The following is a 23,316-nucleotide window of genomic DNA, read 5'->3' as shown; positions in this document are numbered from 1 at the left end:
CTTATTGCCAATACTCCCTTGTCCATACAGTAGTATGTCTGTATAGCTAAATGTACTAGAAATAGGGAGATTGTGATCCCGCTAGATAGAGCTCTGGTGAGACAACATCTGGAATACTGTGTTCAGTTCTGGAGAACTCATCTAGAGAACGACACTAGTAATTATTAGGAAATTATAGTGGTAGTGTTTCTGGTGGCGCTATGTGCCACACAGCACTGCTACATACACATCACAAACACAGCACTGCTACATGCATGTCACATGCACTGCTCTGCTACATACATTGTTAATCCCTTACGACAATGATCATAAGCAGCATAGCACTGGAGACGAAGGACCTGTGATGACGTCACCGTCATGCTCCGCCTCTTATCACATGACGGTAACACTGATCCTGAGTGAATGACTTTAAGGGGTTTGTCCCACGCCGAAACGGGTTTTTTTTTTTTTCAACCCCCCCCCCGTTCGGCGCGAGACAACCCCGATGCAGGGACTTAAAAAAAAAACCGCACAGCGCTTACCTGAATCCCCGCGCTCCGGTGACTTCTTACTTACCGGTTGAAGATGGCCGCCGGGATCTTCTCCCTCGGTGGACCGCAGGGCTTCTGTGCGGTCCATTGCCGATTCCAGCCTCCTGATTGGCTGGAATCGGCACGTGACGGGGCGGAGCTACACGGAGCCGGCATCCTGCACGAGCGGCCCCATTGAGAAAAGAAGAAGACCCGGACTGCGCAAGCGCGGCTAATTTGGCCATTAGACGCCGAAAATTAGTCGGCTCCATGGAAACGAGGACGCTAGCAACGGAGCAGGTAAGTGAAAAACTTTTTATAACTTCTGTATGGCTCATAATTAATGCACAATGTACATTACAAAGTGCATTAATATGGCCATACAGAAGTGTATAGACCCACTTGCTGCCGCGGGACAACCCCTTTAAGGTACTTCATCGCCAGGGGGAACCTGAGTGAATGACTTAAGGTACTTCATCGCCAGGGGGGGGCCTTACATGCTCCGCCCCTTATTGCATGACGGTGACGTCTTTAAAGGTCCTGCATCCTTGTGCAGATTACAGGTGGACTACAAACCTCCTGCGGCCTCAGTTGCTATGGAATACTAACGAACACATAGCCGGACAGCAGCCGTGTGTGTACAGGACCTGTGATGATGTCAACGTCATGTGATCAGTGGTGGAGCATGTAAGTTCCTCACTGGGAATGAACGACCTTTGATAATGTCACCGTCATGTGATCATGTAAGGCACTCAAAAGTCCACTCACGCATGGACAGTGAGGTTGTCGTTAGTAGTTTGATTAATAAAATAGAACGAGTCCAAATACAGGCCACAAAAATGGGGGGAGGACTCAAGAACCAAACTAATCAGGAAAGACTTATAGAACTTAATTTGTATAGCCTGGAAGAGAACTATATATATATATATATATACACACACACACACACACACACAGTGTGTATATGTACAGTGTGTATATATATATTTCTATATTTATTTTTTATTTATTTTACAGGAATAAAAAAGGGAGAGGGCCGATGTGATTCAAACCTTTATATAGGTTAAAGGTATAAATAAGGTTAAGGAGGGAAGCGTTTTTAGTAGGGGGCATAGTTCGATATTACAATTGTTACATAGATAAAAGTACGGCTTTGCTTCAGGGGTACCAGTCTGGAAGGGTACATTAAAGGGATATACATAAGGTACTGTTTATTTAACTGAGAATGAGATCTTGACATTCTTGTAGCAGAATGCTGCATCAGACTTCTAGTGTCAAATCTCTAAGCATTGTCTGCCTGTGGAGTCCTTCCATTCTGGAGGTCAGTGGTATTACAAGTTCACAAGTTTGACCCACATGATCATTTTGTATGTATCTAAACTGGACTTGCCCTTTAAGTTGTCGGTATACCTGCAAAACAGATATGGAAGGAGTCTGGTAGTCACTAGCAAATGTCTTGTCCTAACTAGCAAATGAGGGGCATTTGCAGGTCCTGCCCCCCTTCCAGTTAAGAAAATACTTTAAAAAATATTTTTAAATATAAAATATATTTTTTCCATTCATTGGTATACTTATATACATATCTTTGTTTCTCTTAAGTTTAACCCTGACGGAAAGACCATGGATTTATTTAATCCCTGCAATCAAGATCTGGCAGCAGTTTACATATCAGCACTTGGAGCGTAAGTCCTCTTTGAAATATTGGAATTATAAGGTGTGTTTCCATGTATATCCATTATGTACATATGTAAGGCCCAGCCCCATAAACACAGGCACATACTGCACTATTACCTCAAAGGTGACCTTTGCAATTTCACAGGCAACTCACAGCCTCATATAAATGTAGTATACTGTATATTCAACCACAGTGCTTTGGTGATAAGCCTATACAGCTTGCGCTATCCTGGGCTGTCTACTATCAGCATAACTGATTGCCATAGCTAAAGGCCCATTTACACGGAACAATGATCGCTCAAAAATCGCTCAAACGACGGTTTGAGTGATATTTTTGAGCGACTATCTTTTCATAACTCTTAAGTAGCTAATTAGCTACTAAAGAGTTAATGCAGGCGGAGTGGGATACTGCTGTGATAGCCCTGGGAACAAAGCAGCTGTTTTGTATATGCTTTCAGCTAGTGTCCTGCTGAGAACTGCCAGCGGGATACCAGCTAAAAGAATGCTATCAGCACCGCCCGCTGAGATATCAGCATGCAGCGCTGATAAGGCTCATCGCTCATTTCTAGCTGGCTAGAAATGAGCGATGAATGAACGGTGCACGAACAGTGCACAATAGCCGAGCGTTTAGATGCAACGATTATTGCTCAAAAGACGGCTTTTGAGCGAATTAAGAGCAATAATCATTGTGTCTAAATGGGCCTTAACTCACTGGGGGTATTAGTTCTTGTTGAAGAGACAGAACAGGTATATGGGCACTTATTTTTCAGGCAATGCTCCACAGGTAAAAAGAATGCAGATTAGCTCATGCAAGCAAAGCACAGAGATTTATTCAAAAGGAAGTGAGTCATGTGTAAACTGCTACTTTGAGTTGGGTTTATTGAAAATGACTTAAATTCAATCAGCTGTCAAAAGCAAACATGCGATTTACTAATGAGTAAGGCTTTCTGCTATCTTGTGGCCAGGAATGCTGCAACTCTGATCCAGGCGGATGATCCACTTAATGACAGCCTTCAACTGGTTGCTAGTCTTTTGGCGAGAATCTAACAGCCTATGTACTGGGTGCTTCAAATACTGTCTCTCCCCTTTCCACTTATATAAGACTATGATCTTATATACGAGGGGCATTCATTAAAGATTTCCCCTGACCCACTTCCTGTGGACTGAGAGTAACGAAACTTGGCACAGTTATTAGACCTTCTCTACATTGGTGTCACCTAGGGGGCACACGTCTGCCATCTCTTTATGCAACTGTAAACGCCTCTCTTGTAGAAGTCGACCGGTTGCTCCAAAAGCCATGTTGTGACTTCGGAAATCAGTCTCATCATCTGGAAAATGCTTGCCCTTCAAAAAGGACTTTGTTGTTAGAAAAGTCCGATGGTGTGAGGTCGGGTGAATAAGGGGGATGCGGTAGAATTTCGTACCCGCAGCAGCGCGCTTCCATTTGGGCAACATGTGAGTTGTGAACTGGGGCATTGTCTTGCAGCCGGCAGACACCTTTGGTGAGCATGCCACGTCTCTTAGTTTTGATAGCCTCCTGAAATTTCTGCAACAGTGAAGCATAGTATGCCCCAGTAATTGTGTGACTCTTTGCTAGGAAATCCATCAGGACTACTACATGCTGGTCCCAAAAGACTATGAGCATGACCTTGCCTGCCGAGGGTTGGGTACGTGCCTTCTTTGGAGGCTGAGTCTGGATGCTTCCCTTGTATTGACTGGACCTTAGTCTCTGGATCATAGTGATGGACCCAGCTTACATCCTTGATAAGTCTGTTGAAAAAGTCCTCCTGGTTTCCATGGCACATTGTCAAAAGACCCTGGGAGCATTCGACTTGTTCCTGCTTCTGGAAAGGTGTGAGCAGCCGGGAAACCCAGCGAGTGGATACCTTATTTATATGATGATGGTCTTGCATGATTGTTTCCACGGACCCCACACTAATCTTGACGTTTTGGGCTAGGTTGCAAATGGTTGTGCAGCGATTTTACAAAATGGCGGCCTCCAATTGCTGGATAGTGTGTTCATCGATAGCGGAGTGGGGTCGCCCTAGAATTGGAGCCGTTTCCACCAAAGTCCGACCACATTTGAATTGACGATGCCAATTCTTGACTATATCATATGATTCGGAATCCTCCCCATAAATCTCTTTCATCTCATCGAATGTCTACCTTTGTGTGCAGCCTTTCAAGTAAAGGAACTTGATGACTGCTCTGTATTCCACCTGGTCCATTATCGGACCTCACACCACTTCAGCACCTGTAAACGAAAGAAGGTTATCAGTTCAGAGTTGCAAATTGGCACGTAACCAATAGAGACATATCATTACATATGTGCAGTTTCTGCATCCTGCGATAAATAAAAGTGGGTATGGGGAACCTTTTAATGAACACCCCTCGTAAAACTCGCCTCAACAACAGAGGCATTCTGCTATCCACCAACATCTCCCTGCACAGCTCCAACAGCTCTCAATGGAGTCCCACAGCTCTATATGCAGCTCTGTTGGGATTCCTGTCGGGCCTGAAGGATTTAGCACCCGTATCCGATTTACCTGCAGGATGAGGGGGGTTCTAAGTGATACTTGACAGGAACTTCTTCAGGGAGTAGAGGCTGCTGTTGTATTCTATGTCAACTCCCATCGTTCCCTCCTTCCCAGCTGTGATGTTTCAGGTCTCATCCCAGAATTCTGCCAAAAACGCCTTGATAATATCCAAGTCCTCCCTCCCCTACAAGGTAGAATTACTCTCACGCATAATTAACAACATTGCATTGAGTGAGTCTTTTTTGTCTTGTGTAATGAAGTATAACAATTCTCTTTACAGGGCTATTGATGGGGCTAGTGAAATGATTATTACAAGTCCGCAGGATGCCTATTGTTTATACCGCAGTGGAAAAGAGCAGCTAGAGGACCAAAATTATACGTATGTTGCAAAATATATCAAGTTTCTATTTAAATAATTTAACCGCATGTTTTTAAACAGTTTTCTCATATATGCTGAATTCAATGTGTTTGGCCTGTAGCGCTTTATCGTTTCTGAATCTTATGAAGGAAACAAATACAGTATAGTTTTACATGACTTTAGAGTCTTCCATTGGAGGTATACATTGGTCCTGGTGAGAAGGAAGACAAAATTTTAGAGATGGAACAATCCAATAATGTTAATAGGAAAGAGAGGACAGGTATAAAAAAAAATGTTAGCTAATATAAGGCCCATTTACACCAGCAGATGATCGCTCAAAGATCGCCGCCTACTACTCAAGCTTGTCTAGATCTTTGTGAATCCTCTTTCTCTTTCCTAGTGTTAGCTATCCCTTATAGCCTTGTGTTGTCTGCAAACTTGATCAGTTTCCCCTCAATTCCCCTCTCTAGATCATTTCTAAAATATTGAACACTGGGCCTAAGACAGAGACTTGTGGTACCCCACTTGAAGCATTCTTCCAATTGGATGTGCAACCATTTATGACCACTTTTTGTCTATCCTATATTTGGTCATTTTTCAAATAGGGATAGTATGAGGTACTTTATCAAATGCTTTGCTGAAGTCAATATGTATTATATCTATGGCATTTCCCTAATCAAGTCAGTCAGTGATTCTGTCATAGAAGGAAATTAGATTAGTCTGGCATGACTTGTTTGTTACAAACCCATGCTGGCTCTGGTAATTTTTGTCTTCTCATCCAAGTACTTGCATACATGCTGTTGAGAATTTGTTCAAAGATCTTTCCTGGTATAGAAGTCAGGCTGACAGGCCTGTAGTTTCCTGGGCCCACCTTCTTCCCTTTTTTGAAAATAGGACTAACATAGCCCTTCTCCAATCTTCTTCTCTAATTTTCAAAGATTACAGCGACTTGTTTAGCAATGACCTCTGCTGCTTCCTTCAGCACGCTAGGATGTAATTCAACTAGACATATAGATTTGTATTAATTTAAGTTAGCTAAGTGTTCCCTTACCATTTCTTTGTTCATAAATGGCCTGTATTCTTTTATTTCCCCAATAGTACAAGGAAGATCAGTTGATGTTACATTTACTTTTTGAGAGAAAACAGATACAAAATAGGAATTTAACAGTTCAGCCTTCTCGACATTTTAACTAATTCACCATTTTCATCCTGCAAACATCCTATAGCATCTTTGACTTTTCTTTTGACATACCCCCAAAATGTTTTTTGACCTCTTTTGCAACTCTCAATCCATTATTAGCTTTAGCTATACTGACACTTGCCCTACAATTTTTGTAGACTGCATCATATTCTTCTTCAGGTATGCCCACTCTTTCCATTTGATAAACTTTTATTCTTTCCTTTTTAGCTGTATTTAAGTTCTGTGTTCATCCATCCTGGTCTCCTTAAATGCTTCCCATTCTTCCTTCTTTTAGGGATTACTAGTAATTGTGCTTTGAGAATCTCATTTCACATTTTCCCTCCTTCTTGGACATGTTTGTCCTTAAGAACATCCAGCCATTGGATCCGTCCTATCCTCTTTTTGAGTCAACTAAATCTGCCTTTCTGAAATCCAACCTTGAGGTCTGAGTCTTCCCTTGTTATCCAAAATTCAAGGGTAGCATGATCACTGCCTCCTTAGGTCCCTGCCATCCTTACTTCCTCAACCATTTCCTCCCTGTTGGTAATAGACCTTTGACACAGGACAATTATCGTTCAGAATCATTCATGGTCCTGTGGGAATTGACCGATAATTGTCCTGTGTAAATGCATGTAGTGACTGACAAGAATTGTTCAATCGTTGGGTTTCTGCATGCAGAAAACTGAACAACGTGCCGTTCAATGTATACAGCAGTTGTTCACTTTTGAACAGCTGCCTATTTACCGTGAATAGAGGCGGGTGGGGAAAAAACGCTCCCCAGCCTCCTCTGCCTTCACTTTGAGCAATTCCAGTGATACTTGCTCCTGTGTAACAGCACAGAAGCAAACTGGGATGATCTGCAAATGGACCATGAGAATTAAAATCACAGGAGGTGAGAGACAAAAAAAAATGCACAAAAACATAGCTCACAGAAAAAGAAGCCAAACATGCATCACCTGAAAGATGTTTTCCCAGGTTAAGATGAAACCACTTGATATTAGCATTAGGACGCATCTGAAAGCTTGGTCACCTGGATGTTGGTAGATGGGCCAATATGATTTGATCAAATTATATACCAAGATCCTTGCATTATTTATTGTGGTTAGAGTATTTACTATAGGTGTGTATACTTCTGATAGTAAATGTATTTTGCGTGCTGTTGCTACTTTTTAGTTTCCGCTTCCATTGTATGTTGCAGCCGTGGTTTAACGTGCACCTATAGATTTCTATTGGGAAGTGCTTATCTATTTTATCCTTTTTTTCTACAGCCTATTAGACACATCCTTGATTTGTGAACCTGGAAGACAGCACACCTCTCTTGAGGTGTCAGGTCTGCAGACAGCGGCCTCTGTTCCTCTCAATAGGGAAATCCCCACAACCACCGCTCTCCTTCTCTTCTTCACAACAACACTTCCTTTTCTCCATCCAAGAGGATTCTGAGTGCTCACTAGACTGTTCTTTGTGGGCAAAGTCATTTCTTGATGTACCCTATCCTTGTTCTCCTGCTTGAGAGCCTGGTACCGGTTCATGAGCAGTACGGGTACTGACTGACTCTTGATCCTCCTACCGCTTTGGGTCACATGCTTCCATTCCTTGGTTTCTGCCGATACACACTGAAAATTTATTTTCCTTCAACATTTTGAAGATTTACTTCTGCTCTGCCAAGGAAATCCTCACCTTCCTTAATGAGTTACAATGTAGCTATTTTCTCCTGAAGCCTTTGCATCTTTTCCTTTAATAGAGACACAAGCTTGAACTTCTGGCTTTGCCTCTGGTAGGTCTGTAAACGTATCATACATTGCAGCTCACACTACGGCTCCTCTCCTATGTCCACTTCCAAATTTCTAATAGTTAAGACTTCTTGTAATGATATATAGCCTATAAGATGTTACAAAGTGTAAAAATTCTGCAATCTGCCGACTACCCTCCAAGCAGCCAAACCTGGCTAAACCCACCGATCATCTCTCTCACAGTGACTCTTCCCAGAATGCACTGGTAATATGCAAATTATCTTCTTGGAGCTGCAATTCCTGGTCTGGCGATGTCCTGCAAGCAGCCAGACCTGGCTAAACATAGTGATCGTCAGGTTCGCAGCAATTCTTCACTCTTCCCAAAATTTTCGGTGAATATGCAAATTATCTTCCTAGAGCTCCAATCCATGGTCTGCCCCAAGAAGAGGAATAATATAAGAAAAAACAAATGCAGAGGGGATGGTAGAAATGTCCTGATGTTGTGCCTCAGTTGTAAAGTTGCTAATATATAAAATCTAACATACTTGATTTCTTAATTTGCAGTACACTATTTAAGCTTACAGTGGAGAGAAGTGAAAAGGGAAGCAACGCAGGGTCACTTTATGTACGTTCCATGGTCAAGATTTTTGAACTTAGCGAGAAGTCCTTGCAAGCCAGTGAAAATGTGTACGTATGACAGTATCTGAGTGATTTCTGGAAAAACCTAGCTCTTCTCTTACTAATCAACATTCTCAACAATAATAATATATCCTTTAAATATGTATGTTCCTGAGTTACCTATTTCTGTAACCCTGTTAAATTTTATCCAGTGGTTTCTACACCTTTTGTAAATCCCATTATTGTTCAAACCCCTAACTTTACCATTAGCAGTTATCACCAGTCTCCTTAATAGCAATACTGACTATTTATGCAACAGTATGTGAGAGGAGAGTGTATCACTGCATTAATAGATACAGTTGCTGTGAAACCTGGGCAAAAATCCCTGTTGGAGTTGTAATGAGGGGCGCCACTGTAGGGGGTGCAGAGTGAGCAGTCACACCCAGGCCCCTGGTGAATGAAGGGGTCTAAAGACCCCTTTGCATTGTGAGAACACAATAAATGATGCATGCCAGTTGAGGTGTCCATCTATGGTTTTTATAATACGGCCTGGAAATGTTAAGTTACACCTCTTCCTGTAGTTGCAGATATTCAGGAAAATAGAGATTACTCTTACTGATAATTAGATTCAGCATCCCTGAAGAGGACCTCCCACCACTGGGAAACCTGAGTAGATAAAAGGCAGACACACCTCTACGCACCCCAGTATTTGCAAAGATACAGACATTATCGTAATATATATATTGTTACAATGTGCAACCATGGCTGCCAATTTACTCATCCCGCTACATTCACTTGGGTATCCTTCCTGGCAGAAGCTGGTCACTGGCATCTGCATTGGCTGTAACAGTCACATACGGAGGGCACATACACATCCTGATGCTCTCTAAGAGTTCCCTAGTCAATCACAGTTTACACCTGCTTATGGAGGGTGCTTGAGTATTTTAGTCTATTTGGGCTGCTCAAAGTGCTCTTACAAGTTTGTTTTGATTATCCAATTCTCGACATTTGGCTATTTATGACTATGTTCCTGTCTCTGGTCAAAGGGTCTGATATTGATTTGAAGGAATGCTGCCATCCAATAGGTGGCACGGCAGAGGTATTGTACAATCTACCTTATTTGCATAAATTACCCAGAGGAGTGTGCATGGCTGTATAAGTCTCCTCAGTCACCTCTCAGGTGTCTTCTCACACCCCTTCTGGGTGCTCTCGTTGGGGAAAGACAATGCCATCCCCCGACTCACTCACCCCCTAGGTGTTTCCACATACGTTTTGGGTGCTCTCCTTAAGAAGAGACGACACGCCTCTTGGTCCTGATTCTGTCTTGTTATACTGACCATGCTTCTATCGGCTGCCTGCCCTGACCTCTGGTCTAATTCATCATGCTGAACCTGTTCTCTGTAACGTGACCTCGTACTGACGTCTGACCACGCTCATGTTCATCATACCCTCAGGTACCACAACCAGGCCTCTAGTAGTGTCAGCTGTCACAGCTGAGGATAGGTCATCAACAGAAATACCAAAAAAAATCTTTTATAGAGGCTCCTAACATTCTTATGAATAAGGAAGCCTCTCTTTTTTTCTAGGATCCAGACCTTCACACATAGTGTCTTATTTACCTAGGTTCTTCAGAGTCTTCCAAGCTTGGCTGCACTGTATAGAATGGAGAAGTTAGCTGGTTTGAACCAGTACCAAGACAGGACACTATTTTGTGTGTCAATTTGTATCCTAAATGATGCTTAATTTGCTTTATGTGAAACTTTTTCTAAACCTCACGGTAACTACTTTTTGTGCTCTTTAGCAGCTCATGGCCACTCTTGCAAGTCTTAGAAAAAACTGAAAGAAATGAGAAATCACTTCCGATTCTCTTAAAAGATGCTTTGGATGGAAACAGTCTGACTATTTTGTTGACCTGCTTGAATGTTGAAGGTAAATTTTTCCAAAATATGTTTTCTTGGCATTAAAAAATCCTGAATGTTTTCAGGGAGCTAATATGCAAATGTACATACAAGAATGGACTTAAGTGGCCCACATCATGCAGGGCGATACCTGAACAGGAAGATATCCTACATTCTTGTTAGAATCCTAACCCTTCTGCTAAATGTCATACTGCAACATTGTGGGAACTGAAAGCTTTGAATACTATCCTTCTCATGTCTTGCTATTGCAGAGCTCTCTGGGAAGGAGATCCTGTCTGCTCTCTCAGTAGCTGATCGTGTCCGAGGAATATCAAAAAAAGTTTCAGCAACGAGTTGGGACCCCGAGGAAACCGCTCGTAAACTGAGGGGACAAATAAAAGGCCTGCGATCCCAGGTCCTCTCTGAGAATACACTGGAGGAAAGTGCGGTCAGACAACTGGCAGAAGCAGTGAAAGAGCTGCAGGTCAGTGCTTGATGCTATTATCACTACTTGCATACCGTAGTGCTGGATAAGGCTGTTTCCTCCACAGTGGTCATAATTACTCGCTTACTTATGAAGCACTTCTTTTTATAGATATAACGTTATACACTTGGGGGAATTTAAGAAGGGCCATCACCAAATTTCTGCCATAAAAAGGTCGCAAAATATTTCCGTATTTTTTGTACTGTAAGACACACCTGACTATAAGACACAGCAGAAAATATGGAAAAGAATGCAAACCATGTCACACTCACAGTATTTCCCTTATAATATTACAAACAATTGGAATATTCGCTGAATCAACAACCCTTTTGAAGTTATTAATGATTATAACATGTAACATTGTATCTCTCAAAAAAGGCGTCCAGGCCACACTTGAACTCTCTTATCGAATTTGCCATCACCACGTCCTCAGGCAGAGAGTTCTATAGTCTCACTGCTCTTACAGTAAAGAACCCCTTCTATGTTGATGCACAAATCTTCTTTCCCCCTTGTTATAGTCCTGGGTATAAACAGATCATGGTGGAGATTTCTACATTGACCCTTGATATATTTATACATAGTTATTAGGTCGCCCCCAGCCATCTTTTTTCTAAACTAAATAATCCCAATTTTGATAACCTCTCTAGGTATTGTAGTACATCCATTCAATTTATTACTTTAGTTGCTCACCTTTGAACCCATTCATGCTCCAATATATCCTTCCTGAGTACTAGTGCCCAAAACTGTCCACCATATTTCATGTGAAGTCTGACCAGTGACTTGTAAAGAGGAAGAACAATGCTCTCGTCATGTGCCTCTACACCTATTTTAATGCACACCATGATCCTATTTACCTTAACAGCAGCTGTCTGACACTGGTTGCTCCAGTTAAGCTTACAGTTAACTAAAATCCCCAAGTCCCTCTCCATGTCAGTGTTCCCCAGTGGTTTCCCATTTAGTGCGTAATGGTGACATCTATTTCGACTGCTCATGTATAACCTTACATTTATCAGCTCTTGTCTTATACATATATGCATTCCCATTTTCCGATTTCTTAGGCCACTCTCACACAGGCGGTTTTTTACAGCGTTTAGGAGGCAATTCTAACACCCGCTAAGAACACTGCTCTAAGTCTCCATTCATTTAAATGGGGCTTCTGAGACGAACATTTTAGCAAAGCGTTTCTAACACATGCTAAAACAAACACTGTATGTTAAATTTTTGTGCGTTCAGCACGTTTTCGATGCCCTACATCACCGACTGACCTGCAGGGAGCCCACGATGACATCACCGATATGAGGGCTATGTGACCAATGCAGCCCATTACCATCTCCCTTCTGCTGGTGATTAGCTGCAGTGATCACATGAACTGGGGTCAAGTTTTCACCATTTTCCTTCCAGAAGTGTAGATCAGCATGGACCAAGCGTCAGTGGAATACAGCGACAGAGGAGTGGGGAAGGTGAGTATACCTTTCATGTTATGTTGCTAGAGCAGGCTGAGATGGTTTTCGCAAAAAAGTGGGTCCCTGGACAACCCCTTTAAGTTATGTTAATAAAGCTCTGTATTTGCTGTAAGTTTATATTTATTCGTATATAACCCCTTAATAAATACCATCGCCATTATATTGCAACAATAAAGTGTGTGTTGGTCTTTATTAAGTATGATCCTTGTGTAGCGCAGAGTGTTAAGGCAGCAGAAATGCAGTCCTAAGCTCTCGCTCATGACCTGAAGGTTGCGGGTTAAATTCCCGCTTGGGTCAGGTAGCCGGCTCAATGTTGACTCAGCCTTCGATCCTTCTGAGGTCGGTAAAGGAGTACCCAGCTTGCTGGGAGGGGGGATGACTAGGGAAGGCAATGGCAAACCACCCCCCAAAAACGGTCTGCCAAGAAAACGTCAGGGGACTTACTGCATAGCACTTACTGTACACTTATTAAATATCCATATGGCTGATCAAACATACATTGAGGTTGCAGTTTAAATTATTGCTAAAATAACTTACTTGTAGCTTGGTTTAAGCCAAGCAGCATATCTATGAAATGCAGATAAAAATACATTTAACCTATTTCCCCTCACATATACACAGATAGTAAAGAAACAAAGTTGGAAAGAAAAGAGAGAAGTATCAAAACAACTTGGAGAAAAGAGAAGATGCCATCATGAGGTGAGAAGTGGCCTGTCTTATATTCTAGACTGGTTAACTGATTTGTGTAGCAGTCCCTTCTAACAGCCGATGTTCCTGATGACTTTAGAATGGCCAGTGTTGTACCCATCCATAGGACGGGTAGTAGAGAAGGGTATTAGAGTTTCTTGACGCCATCAGAAGCTAGGGGTTTGACAGGAGAAACGCCCCTGTCACACCCCGAGCTCCCGATTGGCAGAACACCTACAGGTCCTAGAAGCTGCTGCAGTGGATGAGGGGGAAGAAGCGGGCTGCCCATGTTAGTGAGCCGCGGACCCTGTTTGTTTCCCACGGCTTTGCTGCAGCCCTGTTATCTATAACCTTCTTCAGTCGATGACGGCCTGAAGCGGAGGGGCAGAAGCAAAGTGGCATGTGAGTGAGGCGCGAGTGTTCTGCGCCGCACTGCCATCCCTCTTGTGCTCCTGCAGTGTGCCGCCGTCTGTCACTGTCGCTATGCCCCCCACGGTGTTGCCTTCCTGTTGGTGCCCGCTAGCTAACAGTCACATCAGGAGAAGGTTGGACGGCTTGTGGTCTGTTACTGGGAGGGGCTGGCCGCTGCTGCTGGCTTGAGGGAGCGCAGCTCCCTGTGTGTTACCCGGCAATGTGCTCCAGCGCTTACACAGCGCAGTGTCCCGGGCTGCAGTGGGATCCATCATGTCCTTCTGCACTCTGCCGGCGGAGGCTCTCACTCTGTCTCTGGGCCCGGCGCTGTTGCCTCCCTGCTGCCAGCCGGTAGCTTGCACTCACATCGGGAGCTAGGTGGGATGCTTGTGTTCTGTGGCAGTATTCATTTGTATTCCTTCATTAGTGGCCTGCCAGGACCTGGCTACTAACAAGCTGTGCAGCCAATCAGCTTCAGGGGACGTCACCCCCCTGTCAATCTTGAGTCCACCAGCACTTGCTGGTGGCGTCAAGATACGCTAATACCATAGAGAAGAACCTGGGAACTACAGGCCAGTTAGTTTGACATCTGTAGTAGTTAAATTAATGGAAACTTTCCTGAAAAAGAGGATATTTGACCAATTAAAAACTATCAGCCTGTTGGACCTTAAACAGTACATCTTTACTGAGGGCAGATGTCACACTAATATCATTAAGTTCTTTTACTATCTCACAGAAGGGGTGGATGAAGATGGTGCTGTGGATATCGCCTATGTAGATTTTCATTGAAGACTTTGATACAGTTCCACATAAAGAGCTCATAGATACGTTATGGAAAATTGGACTTAATCCTTTGATAGTCCATTGGATTCTCAATTGGTTAAAAGAAAGATATCAGAGTGTTTTAACTCTGACCTGTTCAAAATTCCCTCCGTTAACAAGTCCTGAGCACGAGGGTCTGTCCTGGGTCCTATTCTTTATAATATATTCATAAGTGACATAGGAGAAGGTTTAGCAGGTTTGGTCTGTATGTTTGCTGATGATACAAAAGTGTGCAATAGGGTTGATAGTTCTGGTAGTTAAAGAGAGACCAGTAGATAGAGTGACATTGTGATCCTGATATATAGAACTCTGGTAAGAACACATCTGGATTACTGTGTTCAGTTATAGATACCTCATCTATAGAAAAACATTGATAAAATAGTCCAAAGAGGGGCTATGAAAATGGAAGAAGGTCTCAAGAACAAAAATTATCAGGAAGGACGTAAAGAACTTAATTTGTATCGCCTGGAGGAGAGAAGGGAGTGTGTGTATGTTTGTAATTCTTTCATATATTGTAACTCATACACCATCTATTTTTTAAATTTTTTGGTTTAGGAATGCCAAAGCTGTCAGTGTTATCAATTATCAGATATGTCAGAACCTGTCATTGCTCAATCATCCCCTCACCAGCGACTTATCAATCTTATTAACCAGAGTAGACAAGAAAAACTTAATGAGAACTGTGAAGCAAATGGAAAAGGTAAAGGCGCCATGAAATATTAGTTTGTTTATATTACCATTATTTTCAGGCTATTCTCTCTTGTATGTCAGAAGGTAGGTAAGGGTAAAGTCCCCAGGTGAAAGCACCGAGTCATGACGTTTTCGGGGGGGGGGGGGGGGGGTTGCCATTGCCTTCACCAGTCATCTTTGACTCCCCAGCAAGCTAGGCACTCATTTTACTGACCTCGGAAGGATGGAAGGCTGAGTCAACCTTGGGCCGGCTACCTGAACCACTCAGAGATTGATCCCGCAACCTTCAGGTCGTGAACGAGAGATTAGGACTACATTTTTGCTGCCTTAACACTGGAATGTATGAATGCCTTAATGGCATTCATGCATCCCAACTTTTTCAACGGTCAGAGATGGACACTTATTGTTCATACAATTGAGTAGTTTTTCATTTACAGTAGGGACACTTGGCAGGTATGCACAATTCATCCTAACCTGTCACCCACATGCAAAAAAGAGTAACCCTATCAAGTCACCCACACATAGAGTTGCCGATCGGCAGTCATATAATCTTGAAGTGCATCCTTAACAAAAAGGCAGAAAGAAACTACTTGGGTTAATGGTCTTACATGAGCAATATTTGTTTCCTAGTTTCTATACATGTAATTTGATTAAATGTTGATTTACCTTGAAAAACCTAAAGAAATAATACTCCTCATTTTTCAATAAAGGTGAAACAGACCTAAAACAATCAACCAATGACTGTGACCTGACCCTGGAAGGAAATGCAAGATATAGCTCAAGAGATGCCTGTATTCAGGAAACAACATCTAATAAGGTAGATCTCTGCTTAGCTGGAATGGCAAAGTGAACTTTACATTACAAATTTTGATTTTTATAAATTATTTTAAGATGTTTTGCATTGAAAAGTATTTTATTCTAAAGGGGATATATCATCAGACAGACCTCTTTAACCCCTTCATGACGGGGCCCTTTTTCTTTTTCCATTTTCGTTTTTTCCTCCCCCCTTTAAAAAAATCATAACTCCTTTATTTATCCATCAACGTCGCTGTATGAGGGCTTGTTTTTTGCCGGACGAGTTGTAGTTTTTAAAGTACCATGTAATGCACTGAAAAACGTTTAAAAAATTCTAAGTGGAGTAAAATGAAAAAAAAAAACGACATTCCGCCATCTTTCAGTGCTTCTTGTTTCTACGGCGCACAAACTGCAACAATAACGACATAATAACTTTATTCTATGGGTCGGTACGATTACTACGATACCAAACTTGAATAGTTTTCTTTTACAATACTACACTTTTTTTTTTCAAAGACATTTAATTTTTTTCAATTATTTTCTGCGGTCATCTTGTGCGCGCAATAACCTTTTCATTTTTCCATCGACGTAGTTGAGCAAGGGCTCATTTTTTGTGGGATGTCCTGTATTTTCCGTTAGTACTAATTTGGAGTACATAAGATCGCTTTTTGATCGCTTTTTATTGTGTTACCAAATATATATTTTTATTTTTTGATTTTGATTTTTTAATTACAGATATGGCGAAAGGGGGGTGATTTAAACTTTTATAACTTTTTTTTACAATTAAAAAACTTTATTGATCTTTTTTAACTTTACTTTTAGGTCCCCTTTGGGGACTACAATATGCGATGCTTTGATCTCTTCTGCAGTATGACGTAATGCTATAGCATTACTGCATTCTTACAGGCAGCCTATCAAGCCACCCCACGGGGATGGCTTGATAGGCAATCTCCCAAGGCAGCCCTCGGGCCTTTCAGAAAGTCCCCGGCTGCCATGACACCTGCATGGTTCCCCGATCTCACTGCGGGGGGCTGTATGGGATGTTCAGGGGCCTTAAATGCCGCTGTCAGGATTGACAGCCGCATTTAATGTGTTAAAAGCTGTGGGTGTCAGCTGTAGTAAACAGCTGACGCCCGCGCTGTATGCAGAGAGGTCGCCCCGCGACCTCTCTGCATGCATACCCTGACGCTCCAGGACGTAAATGTACGTCCTGGAGTGGGAAGGGGTTAATAAAGAGCATCCATAAAATACCGCAACAATGAACCATACCCCTGATCTGCTTAGAAGCTGGAGACATATAAGAATAAAATAAATAAATCTTCTTATTTGATTAGCAGCAACTAGAGATGAGCGAACGTACTCGTTTCGAGTAATTACTCGATCGAGTACCGCTATTTTCGAGTACTTCAGTACTGGGGTGAAAAGATTCGAGGGGTGCCGGGGGGCGGGGGGAAGCGTGGCGGCGCGGGGAGTAGCAGCGGGGAACAGGGGGGAGCCGTCTCTCTCTCCATCTTCCCCCCACTCACCGCTGCAACCCCCCACTCACCCACGGCGCCCCCCGAATCTTTTCGCCCGAGTACGGAAGTACTCGAAAATCGCGGTACTCGGGCGAAAAAGGGGCGTGGCCGAGTACGCTCGCTCATCTCTAGCAGTAACTTATTCGACAGCGCTTCCAGGTAATTTTTATTTCTTCCCCCCACCAAGCTGGGTACTCATTTTACTGACCTCAGAGGGATGGAGGGCTGAGTCTACCTTGAGCCAGCTACCTAAACCATGTGCGGATTAAACTTGCAACCTTCAGGGCATGAGCGAGAGTTTAGGACTGCATTTCTGCTGCTTAAGCACTCTGCACCATGCAGGGAATATGCTAATTTAGCTGGATTGGATGAATATAGATACCGTATATACCGGCGTATAAGACGACTTTTGAACACCGAAAAATCGGGTCTGAAGTCGGGGGTCGTCTTATGCGCCGGTAATACAAAAAAAAAAAGTGTAAAAAAAAAAAATTTCATTACTCACCTCCCCCGGCGTCCTGTCGCGCTCCGGCAGGATGTCGCTCGCTCCTCGTCCCCGGCGCAGCATTGCTTTCTGAATGCGGGGCTTGAAATCCCCGCTTCCAGAAAGCTAGTACACACGCCGGCAGCCATGACAGCATTGAATGGCTGTGATTGGCTGAAGGCGCACGTGTTAGCAATCACACCCATTCAATGATGTCATTGAATAGTGTGATTGGCTGAAGCCACGTGTGTTTTAGCCAATCACAGCCATTCAATGATGTCATTGAATAGTGTGATTGGCTGAAGCCACGTGTGGTTTAGCCAATCACAGCCATTCAATGATGTCATGGCTGCCGGCGTGTGTATTAGCTTTCTGGAAGCAGGGATTTCAAGCCCCGCATTCAGAAAGCAATGCTGCGCCGGGGACGAGAAGCGAGCGACATCCTGCCGGAGCGCGACAGGACGCCGGGGGAGGTGAGTAATGAATTTTTTTTTTTTTCTCCACTGTATACCGGCGTATAAGGTGACAGTTGGGGGGGTCGTCTTATACGCCCCGTCGCCTTATACGCCGGTATATACGGTACTCTTTATTGATTTAGTGATTAAGGTTACATTCACACAGGGTTTCCCCCTTGGCCTATGAAAGGCTCTCAGTGGCACCTTGTGTGTAGTGACCTCTTCTTCTGCTTGTGTAGAGCTTGCTGACCACTAGACAAGCTACTGCGAAGCAAGCAAATAGATTTTGCTCGGTTAATAGAATTTGTAAGAGGGTGTATTATCAGAATGCGAGAAGCTGGATGTTCATATCAACAAATTGCCCGCTACCTGGGCCTTTCTGACCAGACTGTTAGGGGGTGTTGGGACCAGTGGATGTGTGGGGGCACACAAGGTGGCCGGGCTCAGGATGCCCCCTACAGACCACCAGTAGAGAGGAGTGTCTGACCAGACTGTTAGGGGGTGTTGGGACCAGTGGATGTGTGAGGGCACACAAGGTGACCGGGCTCAGGATGACCTGCACAGACCACCAATAAAGAGGATTGTATGAGGTGGTTACGTCAAAAAGCTCCCTAATTGTACTTATTTTATTTGCTGTTAAACATGGTAGGTAAGATAGTATCATTAAATGTTAAGGGGCTTAATAGCCCACAAAAACGTGCATTTATTTGGGAAAAAAATTAAAAATGTATCTACCGATGTTTTTTGCGCTCGAGAAACATACGTAATATTGAAGGATGCCTTCTGAATAAAACGTCCTATATTATCCCACAATTTTTAACTCTCACTTTACTACCAAATTGAGAGGTGTTCTAATTGCAATAAAGAACTCTGTAGCATTTCAGTGTATTCAAGAGAAAATAGACTGACAAGGCAGATACGTTATGATTAGAGATGAGCGAGCACCAAAATGCTCGGGTGCTCGTTACTTGAGTCGAACTTTCAGTGATGCTCGAGAGTTCGTTTCGAGTAACGAACCCCATTGAAGTCAATGGGCGACTCGAGCATTTTTGTATATGACTGGTGCTCCGCTAAGGTTTTCATTTGTGAAAATCTTAGCAAATCACCAAAGTCATGTAAAAAACACAGAAATGGATAGGGCAGGCGAGGAGCAACATGCAGGGCTGCATTTCGGGCTTCGAGGTCTCACTATTAAGCCACAATAGTGGCAAGAGTGAGACCCCCGCACTGTCAGCATAAAGATCGTTCTCCTCTGCCACAGCTGTAACAGCTGTGGCAGAGAAGAACGATGTTAGCCCATTGAATTCAATGGAGCCGGCAATAAAGCCGGCTCCATTGAAAGCAATGGGCTGCCGGCGAGCGCGGGATGAATTTTCGGGAATTGCTTAAAAATATAAGCCCTTACCTGAAAATCACCCTAAAATGTGTAAAAATAAAAAAAAATGTATACTCACCTTTCCGCTGCAGCCGGAGTTCAGCCGTGTCTGGCCGGCAGTTTTCCTGAACTGCTCTGAATAGTATTCAGCAGCCGGGGATTTAAAATCCCCGCCTGCTGAATGAGCTGCCTCTGATTGGTCACAGCCTCACCAATCAGAGGCAGCTCTCACTCACCGATTCATGAATTCATGAATGGGTGAGTGAGTGCTGCCTCTGATTGGCTCAGTGCAGGGACCAATCAGGGGCAGCTCTCTAACTCTGTTTTACCTGGTACTGATTATTCATTTCCCTTTCCCTTTCATTCATTTATTTAATCCAGAAGGTATTACTTTCCCCCCATAACCTACCTAATGCATGACACGAATTACAGGTCTATTGGAATTGTAGTGGCCCGAATTAGGGGCCCCCACAGCACTTAGGTGACTAATACTTTCCTAGTGTGTTTTTGTCTGTGCGTGTCTTGTTTTACATGGACTGACTGTATTTGTTGTTAGTAGATCATTTTTTGGTACTTGTAGGTGTGTTCTCTACACTAACCCACTCAGGGTTTTGGTCTGTCGCCCCCTAGCTGAATCCGGATTGGTTGAGGGGTGGAGCTGGGGAGAGTTTAGGCCGCAGAGTGGGAGGAGTAGTAGAAGGGCGGGAAGAAAAAGTCAGTCATTAGAGGGAGGCGAGTGAAGCAGGAGGAAGGAGAGCCTCGGGAGAAGTCGGCCCAAGGGAGGTTCGACGGTTCTTGGGCAGTTGGCCCCCAGCACTCAGGGACTGGTTTGCCAAGATGGAACCCAGTCCTTGTCCAGCTGTGCCTGATGGGAAAATAAATGGTGAAGTCGGCCACGTCAAGGGTCTGATTGCACCCTACCAAAAGGTGCCTGCGTAAGAGCCGACCCTGCACTTCCGGAACAGCAAGAGGGGCCGATGTAGTATAAGTGGCTTGCAACCTTATCATCAAGAAGTCAGTGTTCCTCCAACAAGCTCTGGACGTTTTCGCGACTCAAGTAAGCATTCAGAGCAAGGTTCAGAAACCTTAAACTGACCAGTGCGGCTGTGTGATCAAGACAAGGAAAAGTAGATTGCGGTAAGGGAACGTTAGAACAATAAGGACTGTTGTTAAATCACTGAGAAACGACTGTTGGATACTACTGTTTAAAGAACTGTTTTCGTGGATGTTATCGTAAGCAATTTGCAAGGTACAGTAAAACTGTGTACCTCCGGTTTTGCACACACTGACTTGGCTTGGACTCCTTTATTATCTAATGAGGTTACTCTTAGAGGTACTGGCATCACATAACTATTGTTCTAATCCCTTTGTCGAGTATCCATTGGCTGCCGGAGCCATCACTGATGGTCAGGTGGCCAGCACCGTGACATGTTTCCAAATCTTTCCACTTGGGCCATCACTGCCATCTTCAGGCCACTGCAGAATGTTATAACCATATTTCCTTATTGTATGTGCTAAGTTGTTATTATCTGTTTTGAAAAAAATGAAACCCAATGATGGTTATGGAAACCAAAAAAAGGGGCCCTGAACGCCTCTCTTGAGTGTAAAAATATTACATGTTATAATCAACGATTACTCCAGGGAGGTTTTTATCCAGAGATTATTCTGATTGCCAGATTGGAGTAGGAAATTTCCTTCCTAAAATGGGAAAAATTGTCTTCTGCCTCATTGTTTTCTTTTTTTTTGCCTTCCTCTGGATCAACATTGGGGGGAGGGGGAGGGGTAATGGGCTAACATACAATGTTAACTATGCTATGTTACATTGTTTTTGCAGAGTGTATTATCAGATTGCCTAGGTATGGAGCTGGAGTTTTTAATGGCCCAAGCAAGAAGGGAATGGTTGAAGGAACAACACAGAGCCTTAATCCATATGGAAATTATTGGACTGGAGCAAGAGAAAGACAAACAAGAGGTTTGTCATATATCTGTCTGTCATATATGATAGTTGGTGATCTCCTGAATACACTTGAAATCTGTATTTCACAGCAAATATTTAAATAGGTTTGCCAGGCTTTCACATTGATAGCCTATCTCTAGGGTAAGCCATCAATGTGGAATTAGCAGAGAGCCAATGGGACAGACCGCTTTACTGCAGTACCTGATGGGGTATGAATGTGTATGTTGCCGTCTCAGTACTGCAGTGAATGGTCTGTACTGCTCAGGTGTAACAGGTGGAAGTTTCATAGTTGAATTGATAAATGTACAATTGGCAATTGCCATCTGTTTAATCAGTGCTCTACACTATTTGAGTATGATTGTAAGGTTGCTTTCACATCTGTGGAGGGGGTTCCATTTTCTGCTCTGTTTGGAGAGCAGGAAAGGGGAATCCTCTGGATGAATGGATCTGTCATTGGATGGAACTGAACAGCGCCAAAGGACACCATTGACTAAAATGGGGTCTATTCGCTTTCCGCTCAGCTGCCCAGTATTTTACTAAAAAAAAATACGCATGCAGCGCCACTTCTTCCAGGATTTTGTACCAGATCTGCAACAGAAGCCGTTAACAGAGTTTCTAATGCAGGTGTAAACGTTTAATAGTCAAAGCATATTAGTGTAGTGCTCTATGCAAATTGCGTAGTGTGCTGTCGCATGATATTAAAATAGAGTAGCCTGCCACAGCTTCTCCCCGGGTCCCGACACTGTTTCTCCTCCTCATCTTCTGGCTGGGGATTGAAAAATCCCTGCCTCCTGGAAGCGCAGGCTATGATTCGCTGATGCTTAGCCAATCACAGTCAGTTCTCGATGAATGGCTGTGATTGGTTCAAGCACAGCCATTCATCGAGCATTGGCTGTGATTGGCTAAACGTCAGCCAATCACAGCCAGCGCTTGCAGAAGGCGGGGATTTTTCAATCCCCGGCCAGAAGATGGAGAAGCTGCGGTGGTGTCGGAGAGTGCTTCTAAAGTGATGTATGTGTTTTTTGTGCGCTTTTTCTGCAGCCAGTGGTTAGATTTGGCTTTGACAGTAGGATTTCCTACTGTCAAATTTGCATCACACCGCACAAAAATCGCATTTTCATGCGATGCGATGCAAGAGAGAGGAAGGCTCCATAGAGAAACATGGGCTACAAAACCTCGTGAGTCGCAGGCATATCGCCGGACCTGCGAGGATTTTGTGTCGGATTGTTGCATGCTACAAAACATCGCATGTGCGATGGCACCCATAGGAAAACATGGGCTTCACATACATGCGTTTTTAGCATTGTAGCAACGAGACAAAATCGTGCGACTTTGTCGCCCGTGTGAAGGAGGCCTAACAAGGAGATTTAATCTGTAACTCAAAAAAAATTGCATATGATATGATTTTTTTTTTGACAGTTTCAGATTAAATCTCCTTGTTAAAATGAGAACTTGCCTATTAAAAAAAAAGTTGCCAAAAAACCCTCTTGAAATGATAGCGAAAATCTCTCACTTAAAGTATGCAGCATCATCTAAATCAACACAAACTCTAAAGGTTTAATGGAAAGTCAATAGCATTGCATATTGGTAAAACGCGCCTGTAACATGGAATTTCTCAAGTAGTTCCAGTTAAAGGAGAAGTTAAACTGTTTGAAGTTTCAGTCTGTAATTT

The 23,316-nt window shown here is 43.3% G+C and overlaps 1 protein-coding gene across 1 annotated transcript in view; it reads left to right on the top strand.

Annotated features, from left to right (window-relative positions):
• Positions 1 to 8,613: 8,613 nt before the first annotated feature.
• LOC136610510 (uncharacterized) overlaps positions 8,614 to 23,316 on the top strand; it is a 38,508-nt gene continuing 23,805 nt past the window's right edge. Inside the window, exons 1-7 of the mRNA XM_066589738.1 lie at positions 8,614 to 8,675; positions 10,408 to 10,535; positions 10,777 to 10,988; positions 13,073 to 13,150; positions 14,927 to 15,071; positions 15,772 to 15,878; positions 21,522 to 21,659. Coding sequence (XP_066445835.1) covers positions 8,623 to 8,675; positions 10,408 to 10,535; positions 10,777 to 10,988; positions 13,073 to 13,150; positions 14,927 to 15,071; positions 15,772 to 15,878; positions 21,522 to 21,659 — 861 coding nt within the window. The 5' untranslated portion in view covers positions 8,614 to 8,622. The remainder of the gene's footprint in view (positions 8,676 to 10,407; positions 10,536 to 10,776; positions 10,989 to 13,072; positions 13,151 to 14,926; positions 15,072 to 15,771; positions 15,879 to 21,521; positions 21,660 to 23,316) is intronic.

Source organism: Eleutherodactylus coqui, chromosome 2, assembly GCF_035609145.1.
Source record: "Eleutherodactylus coqui strain aEleCoq1 chromosome 2, aEleCoq1.hap1, whole genome shotgun sequence".
Taxonomy (NCBI): Eukaryota; Metazoa; Chordata; class Amphibia; order Anura; family Eleutherodactylidae; genus Eleutherodactylus; species Eleutherodactylus coqui.
This window is presented reverse-complemented; position numbering and strand designations above follow the sequence as displayed.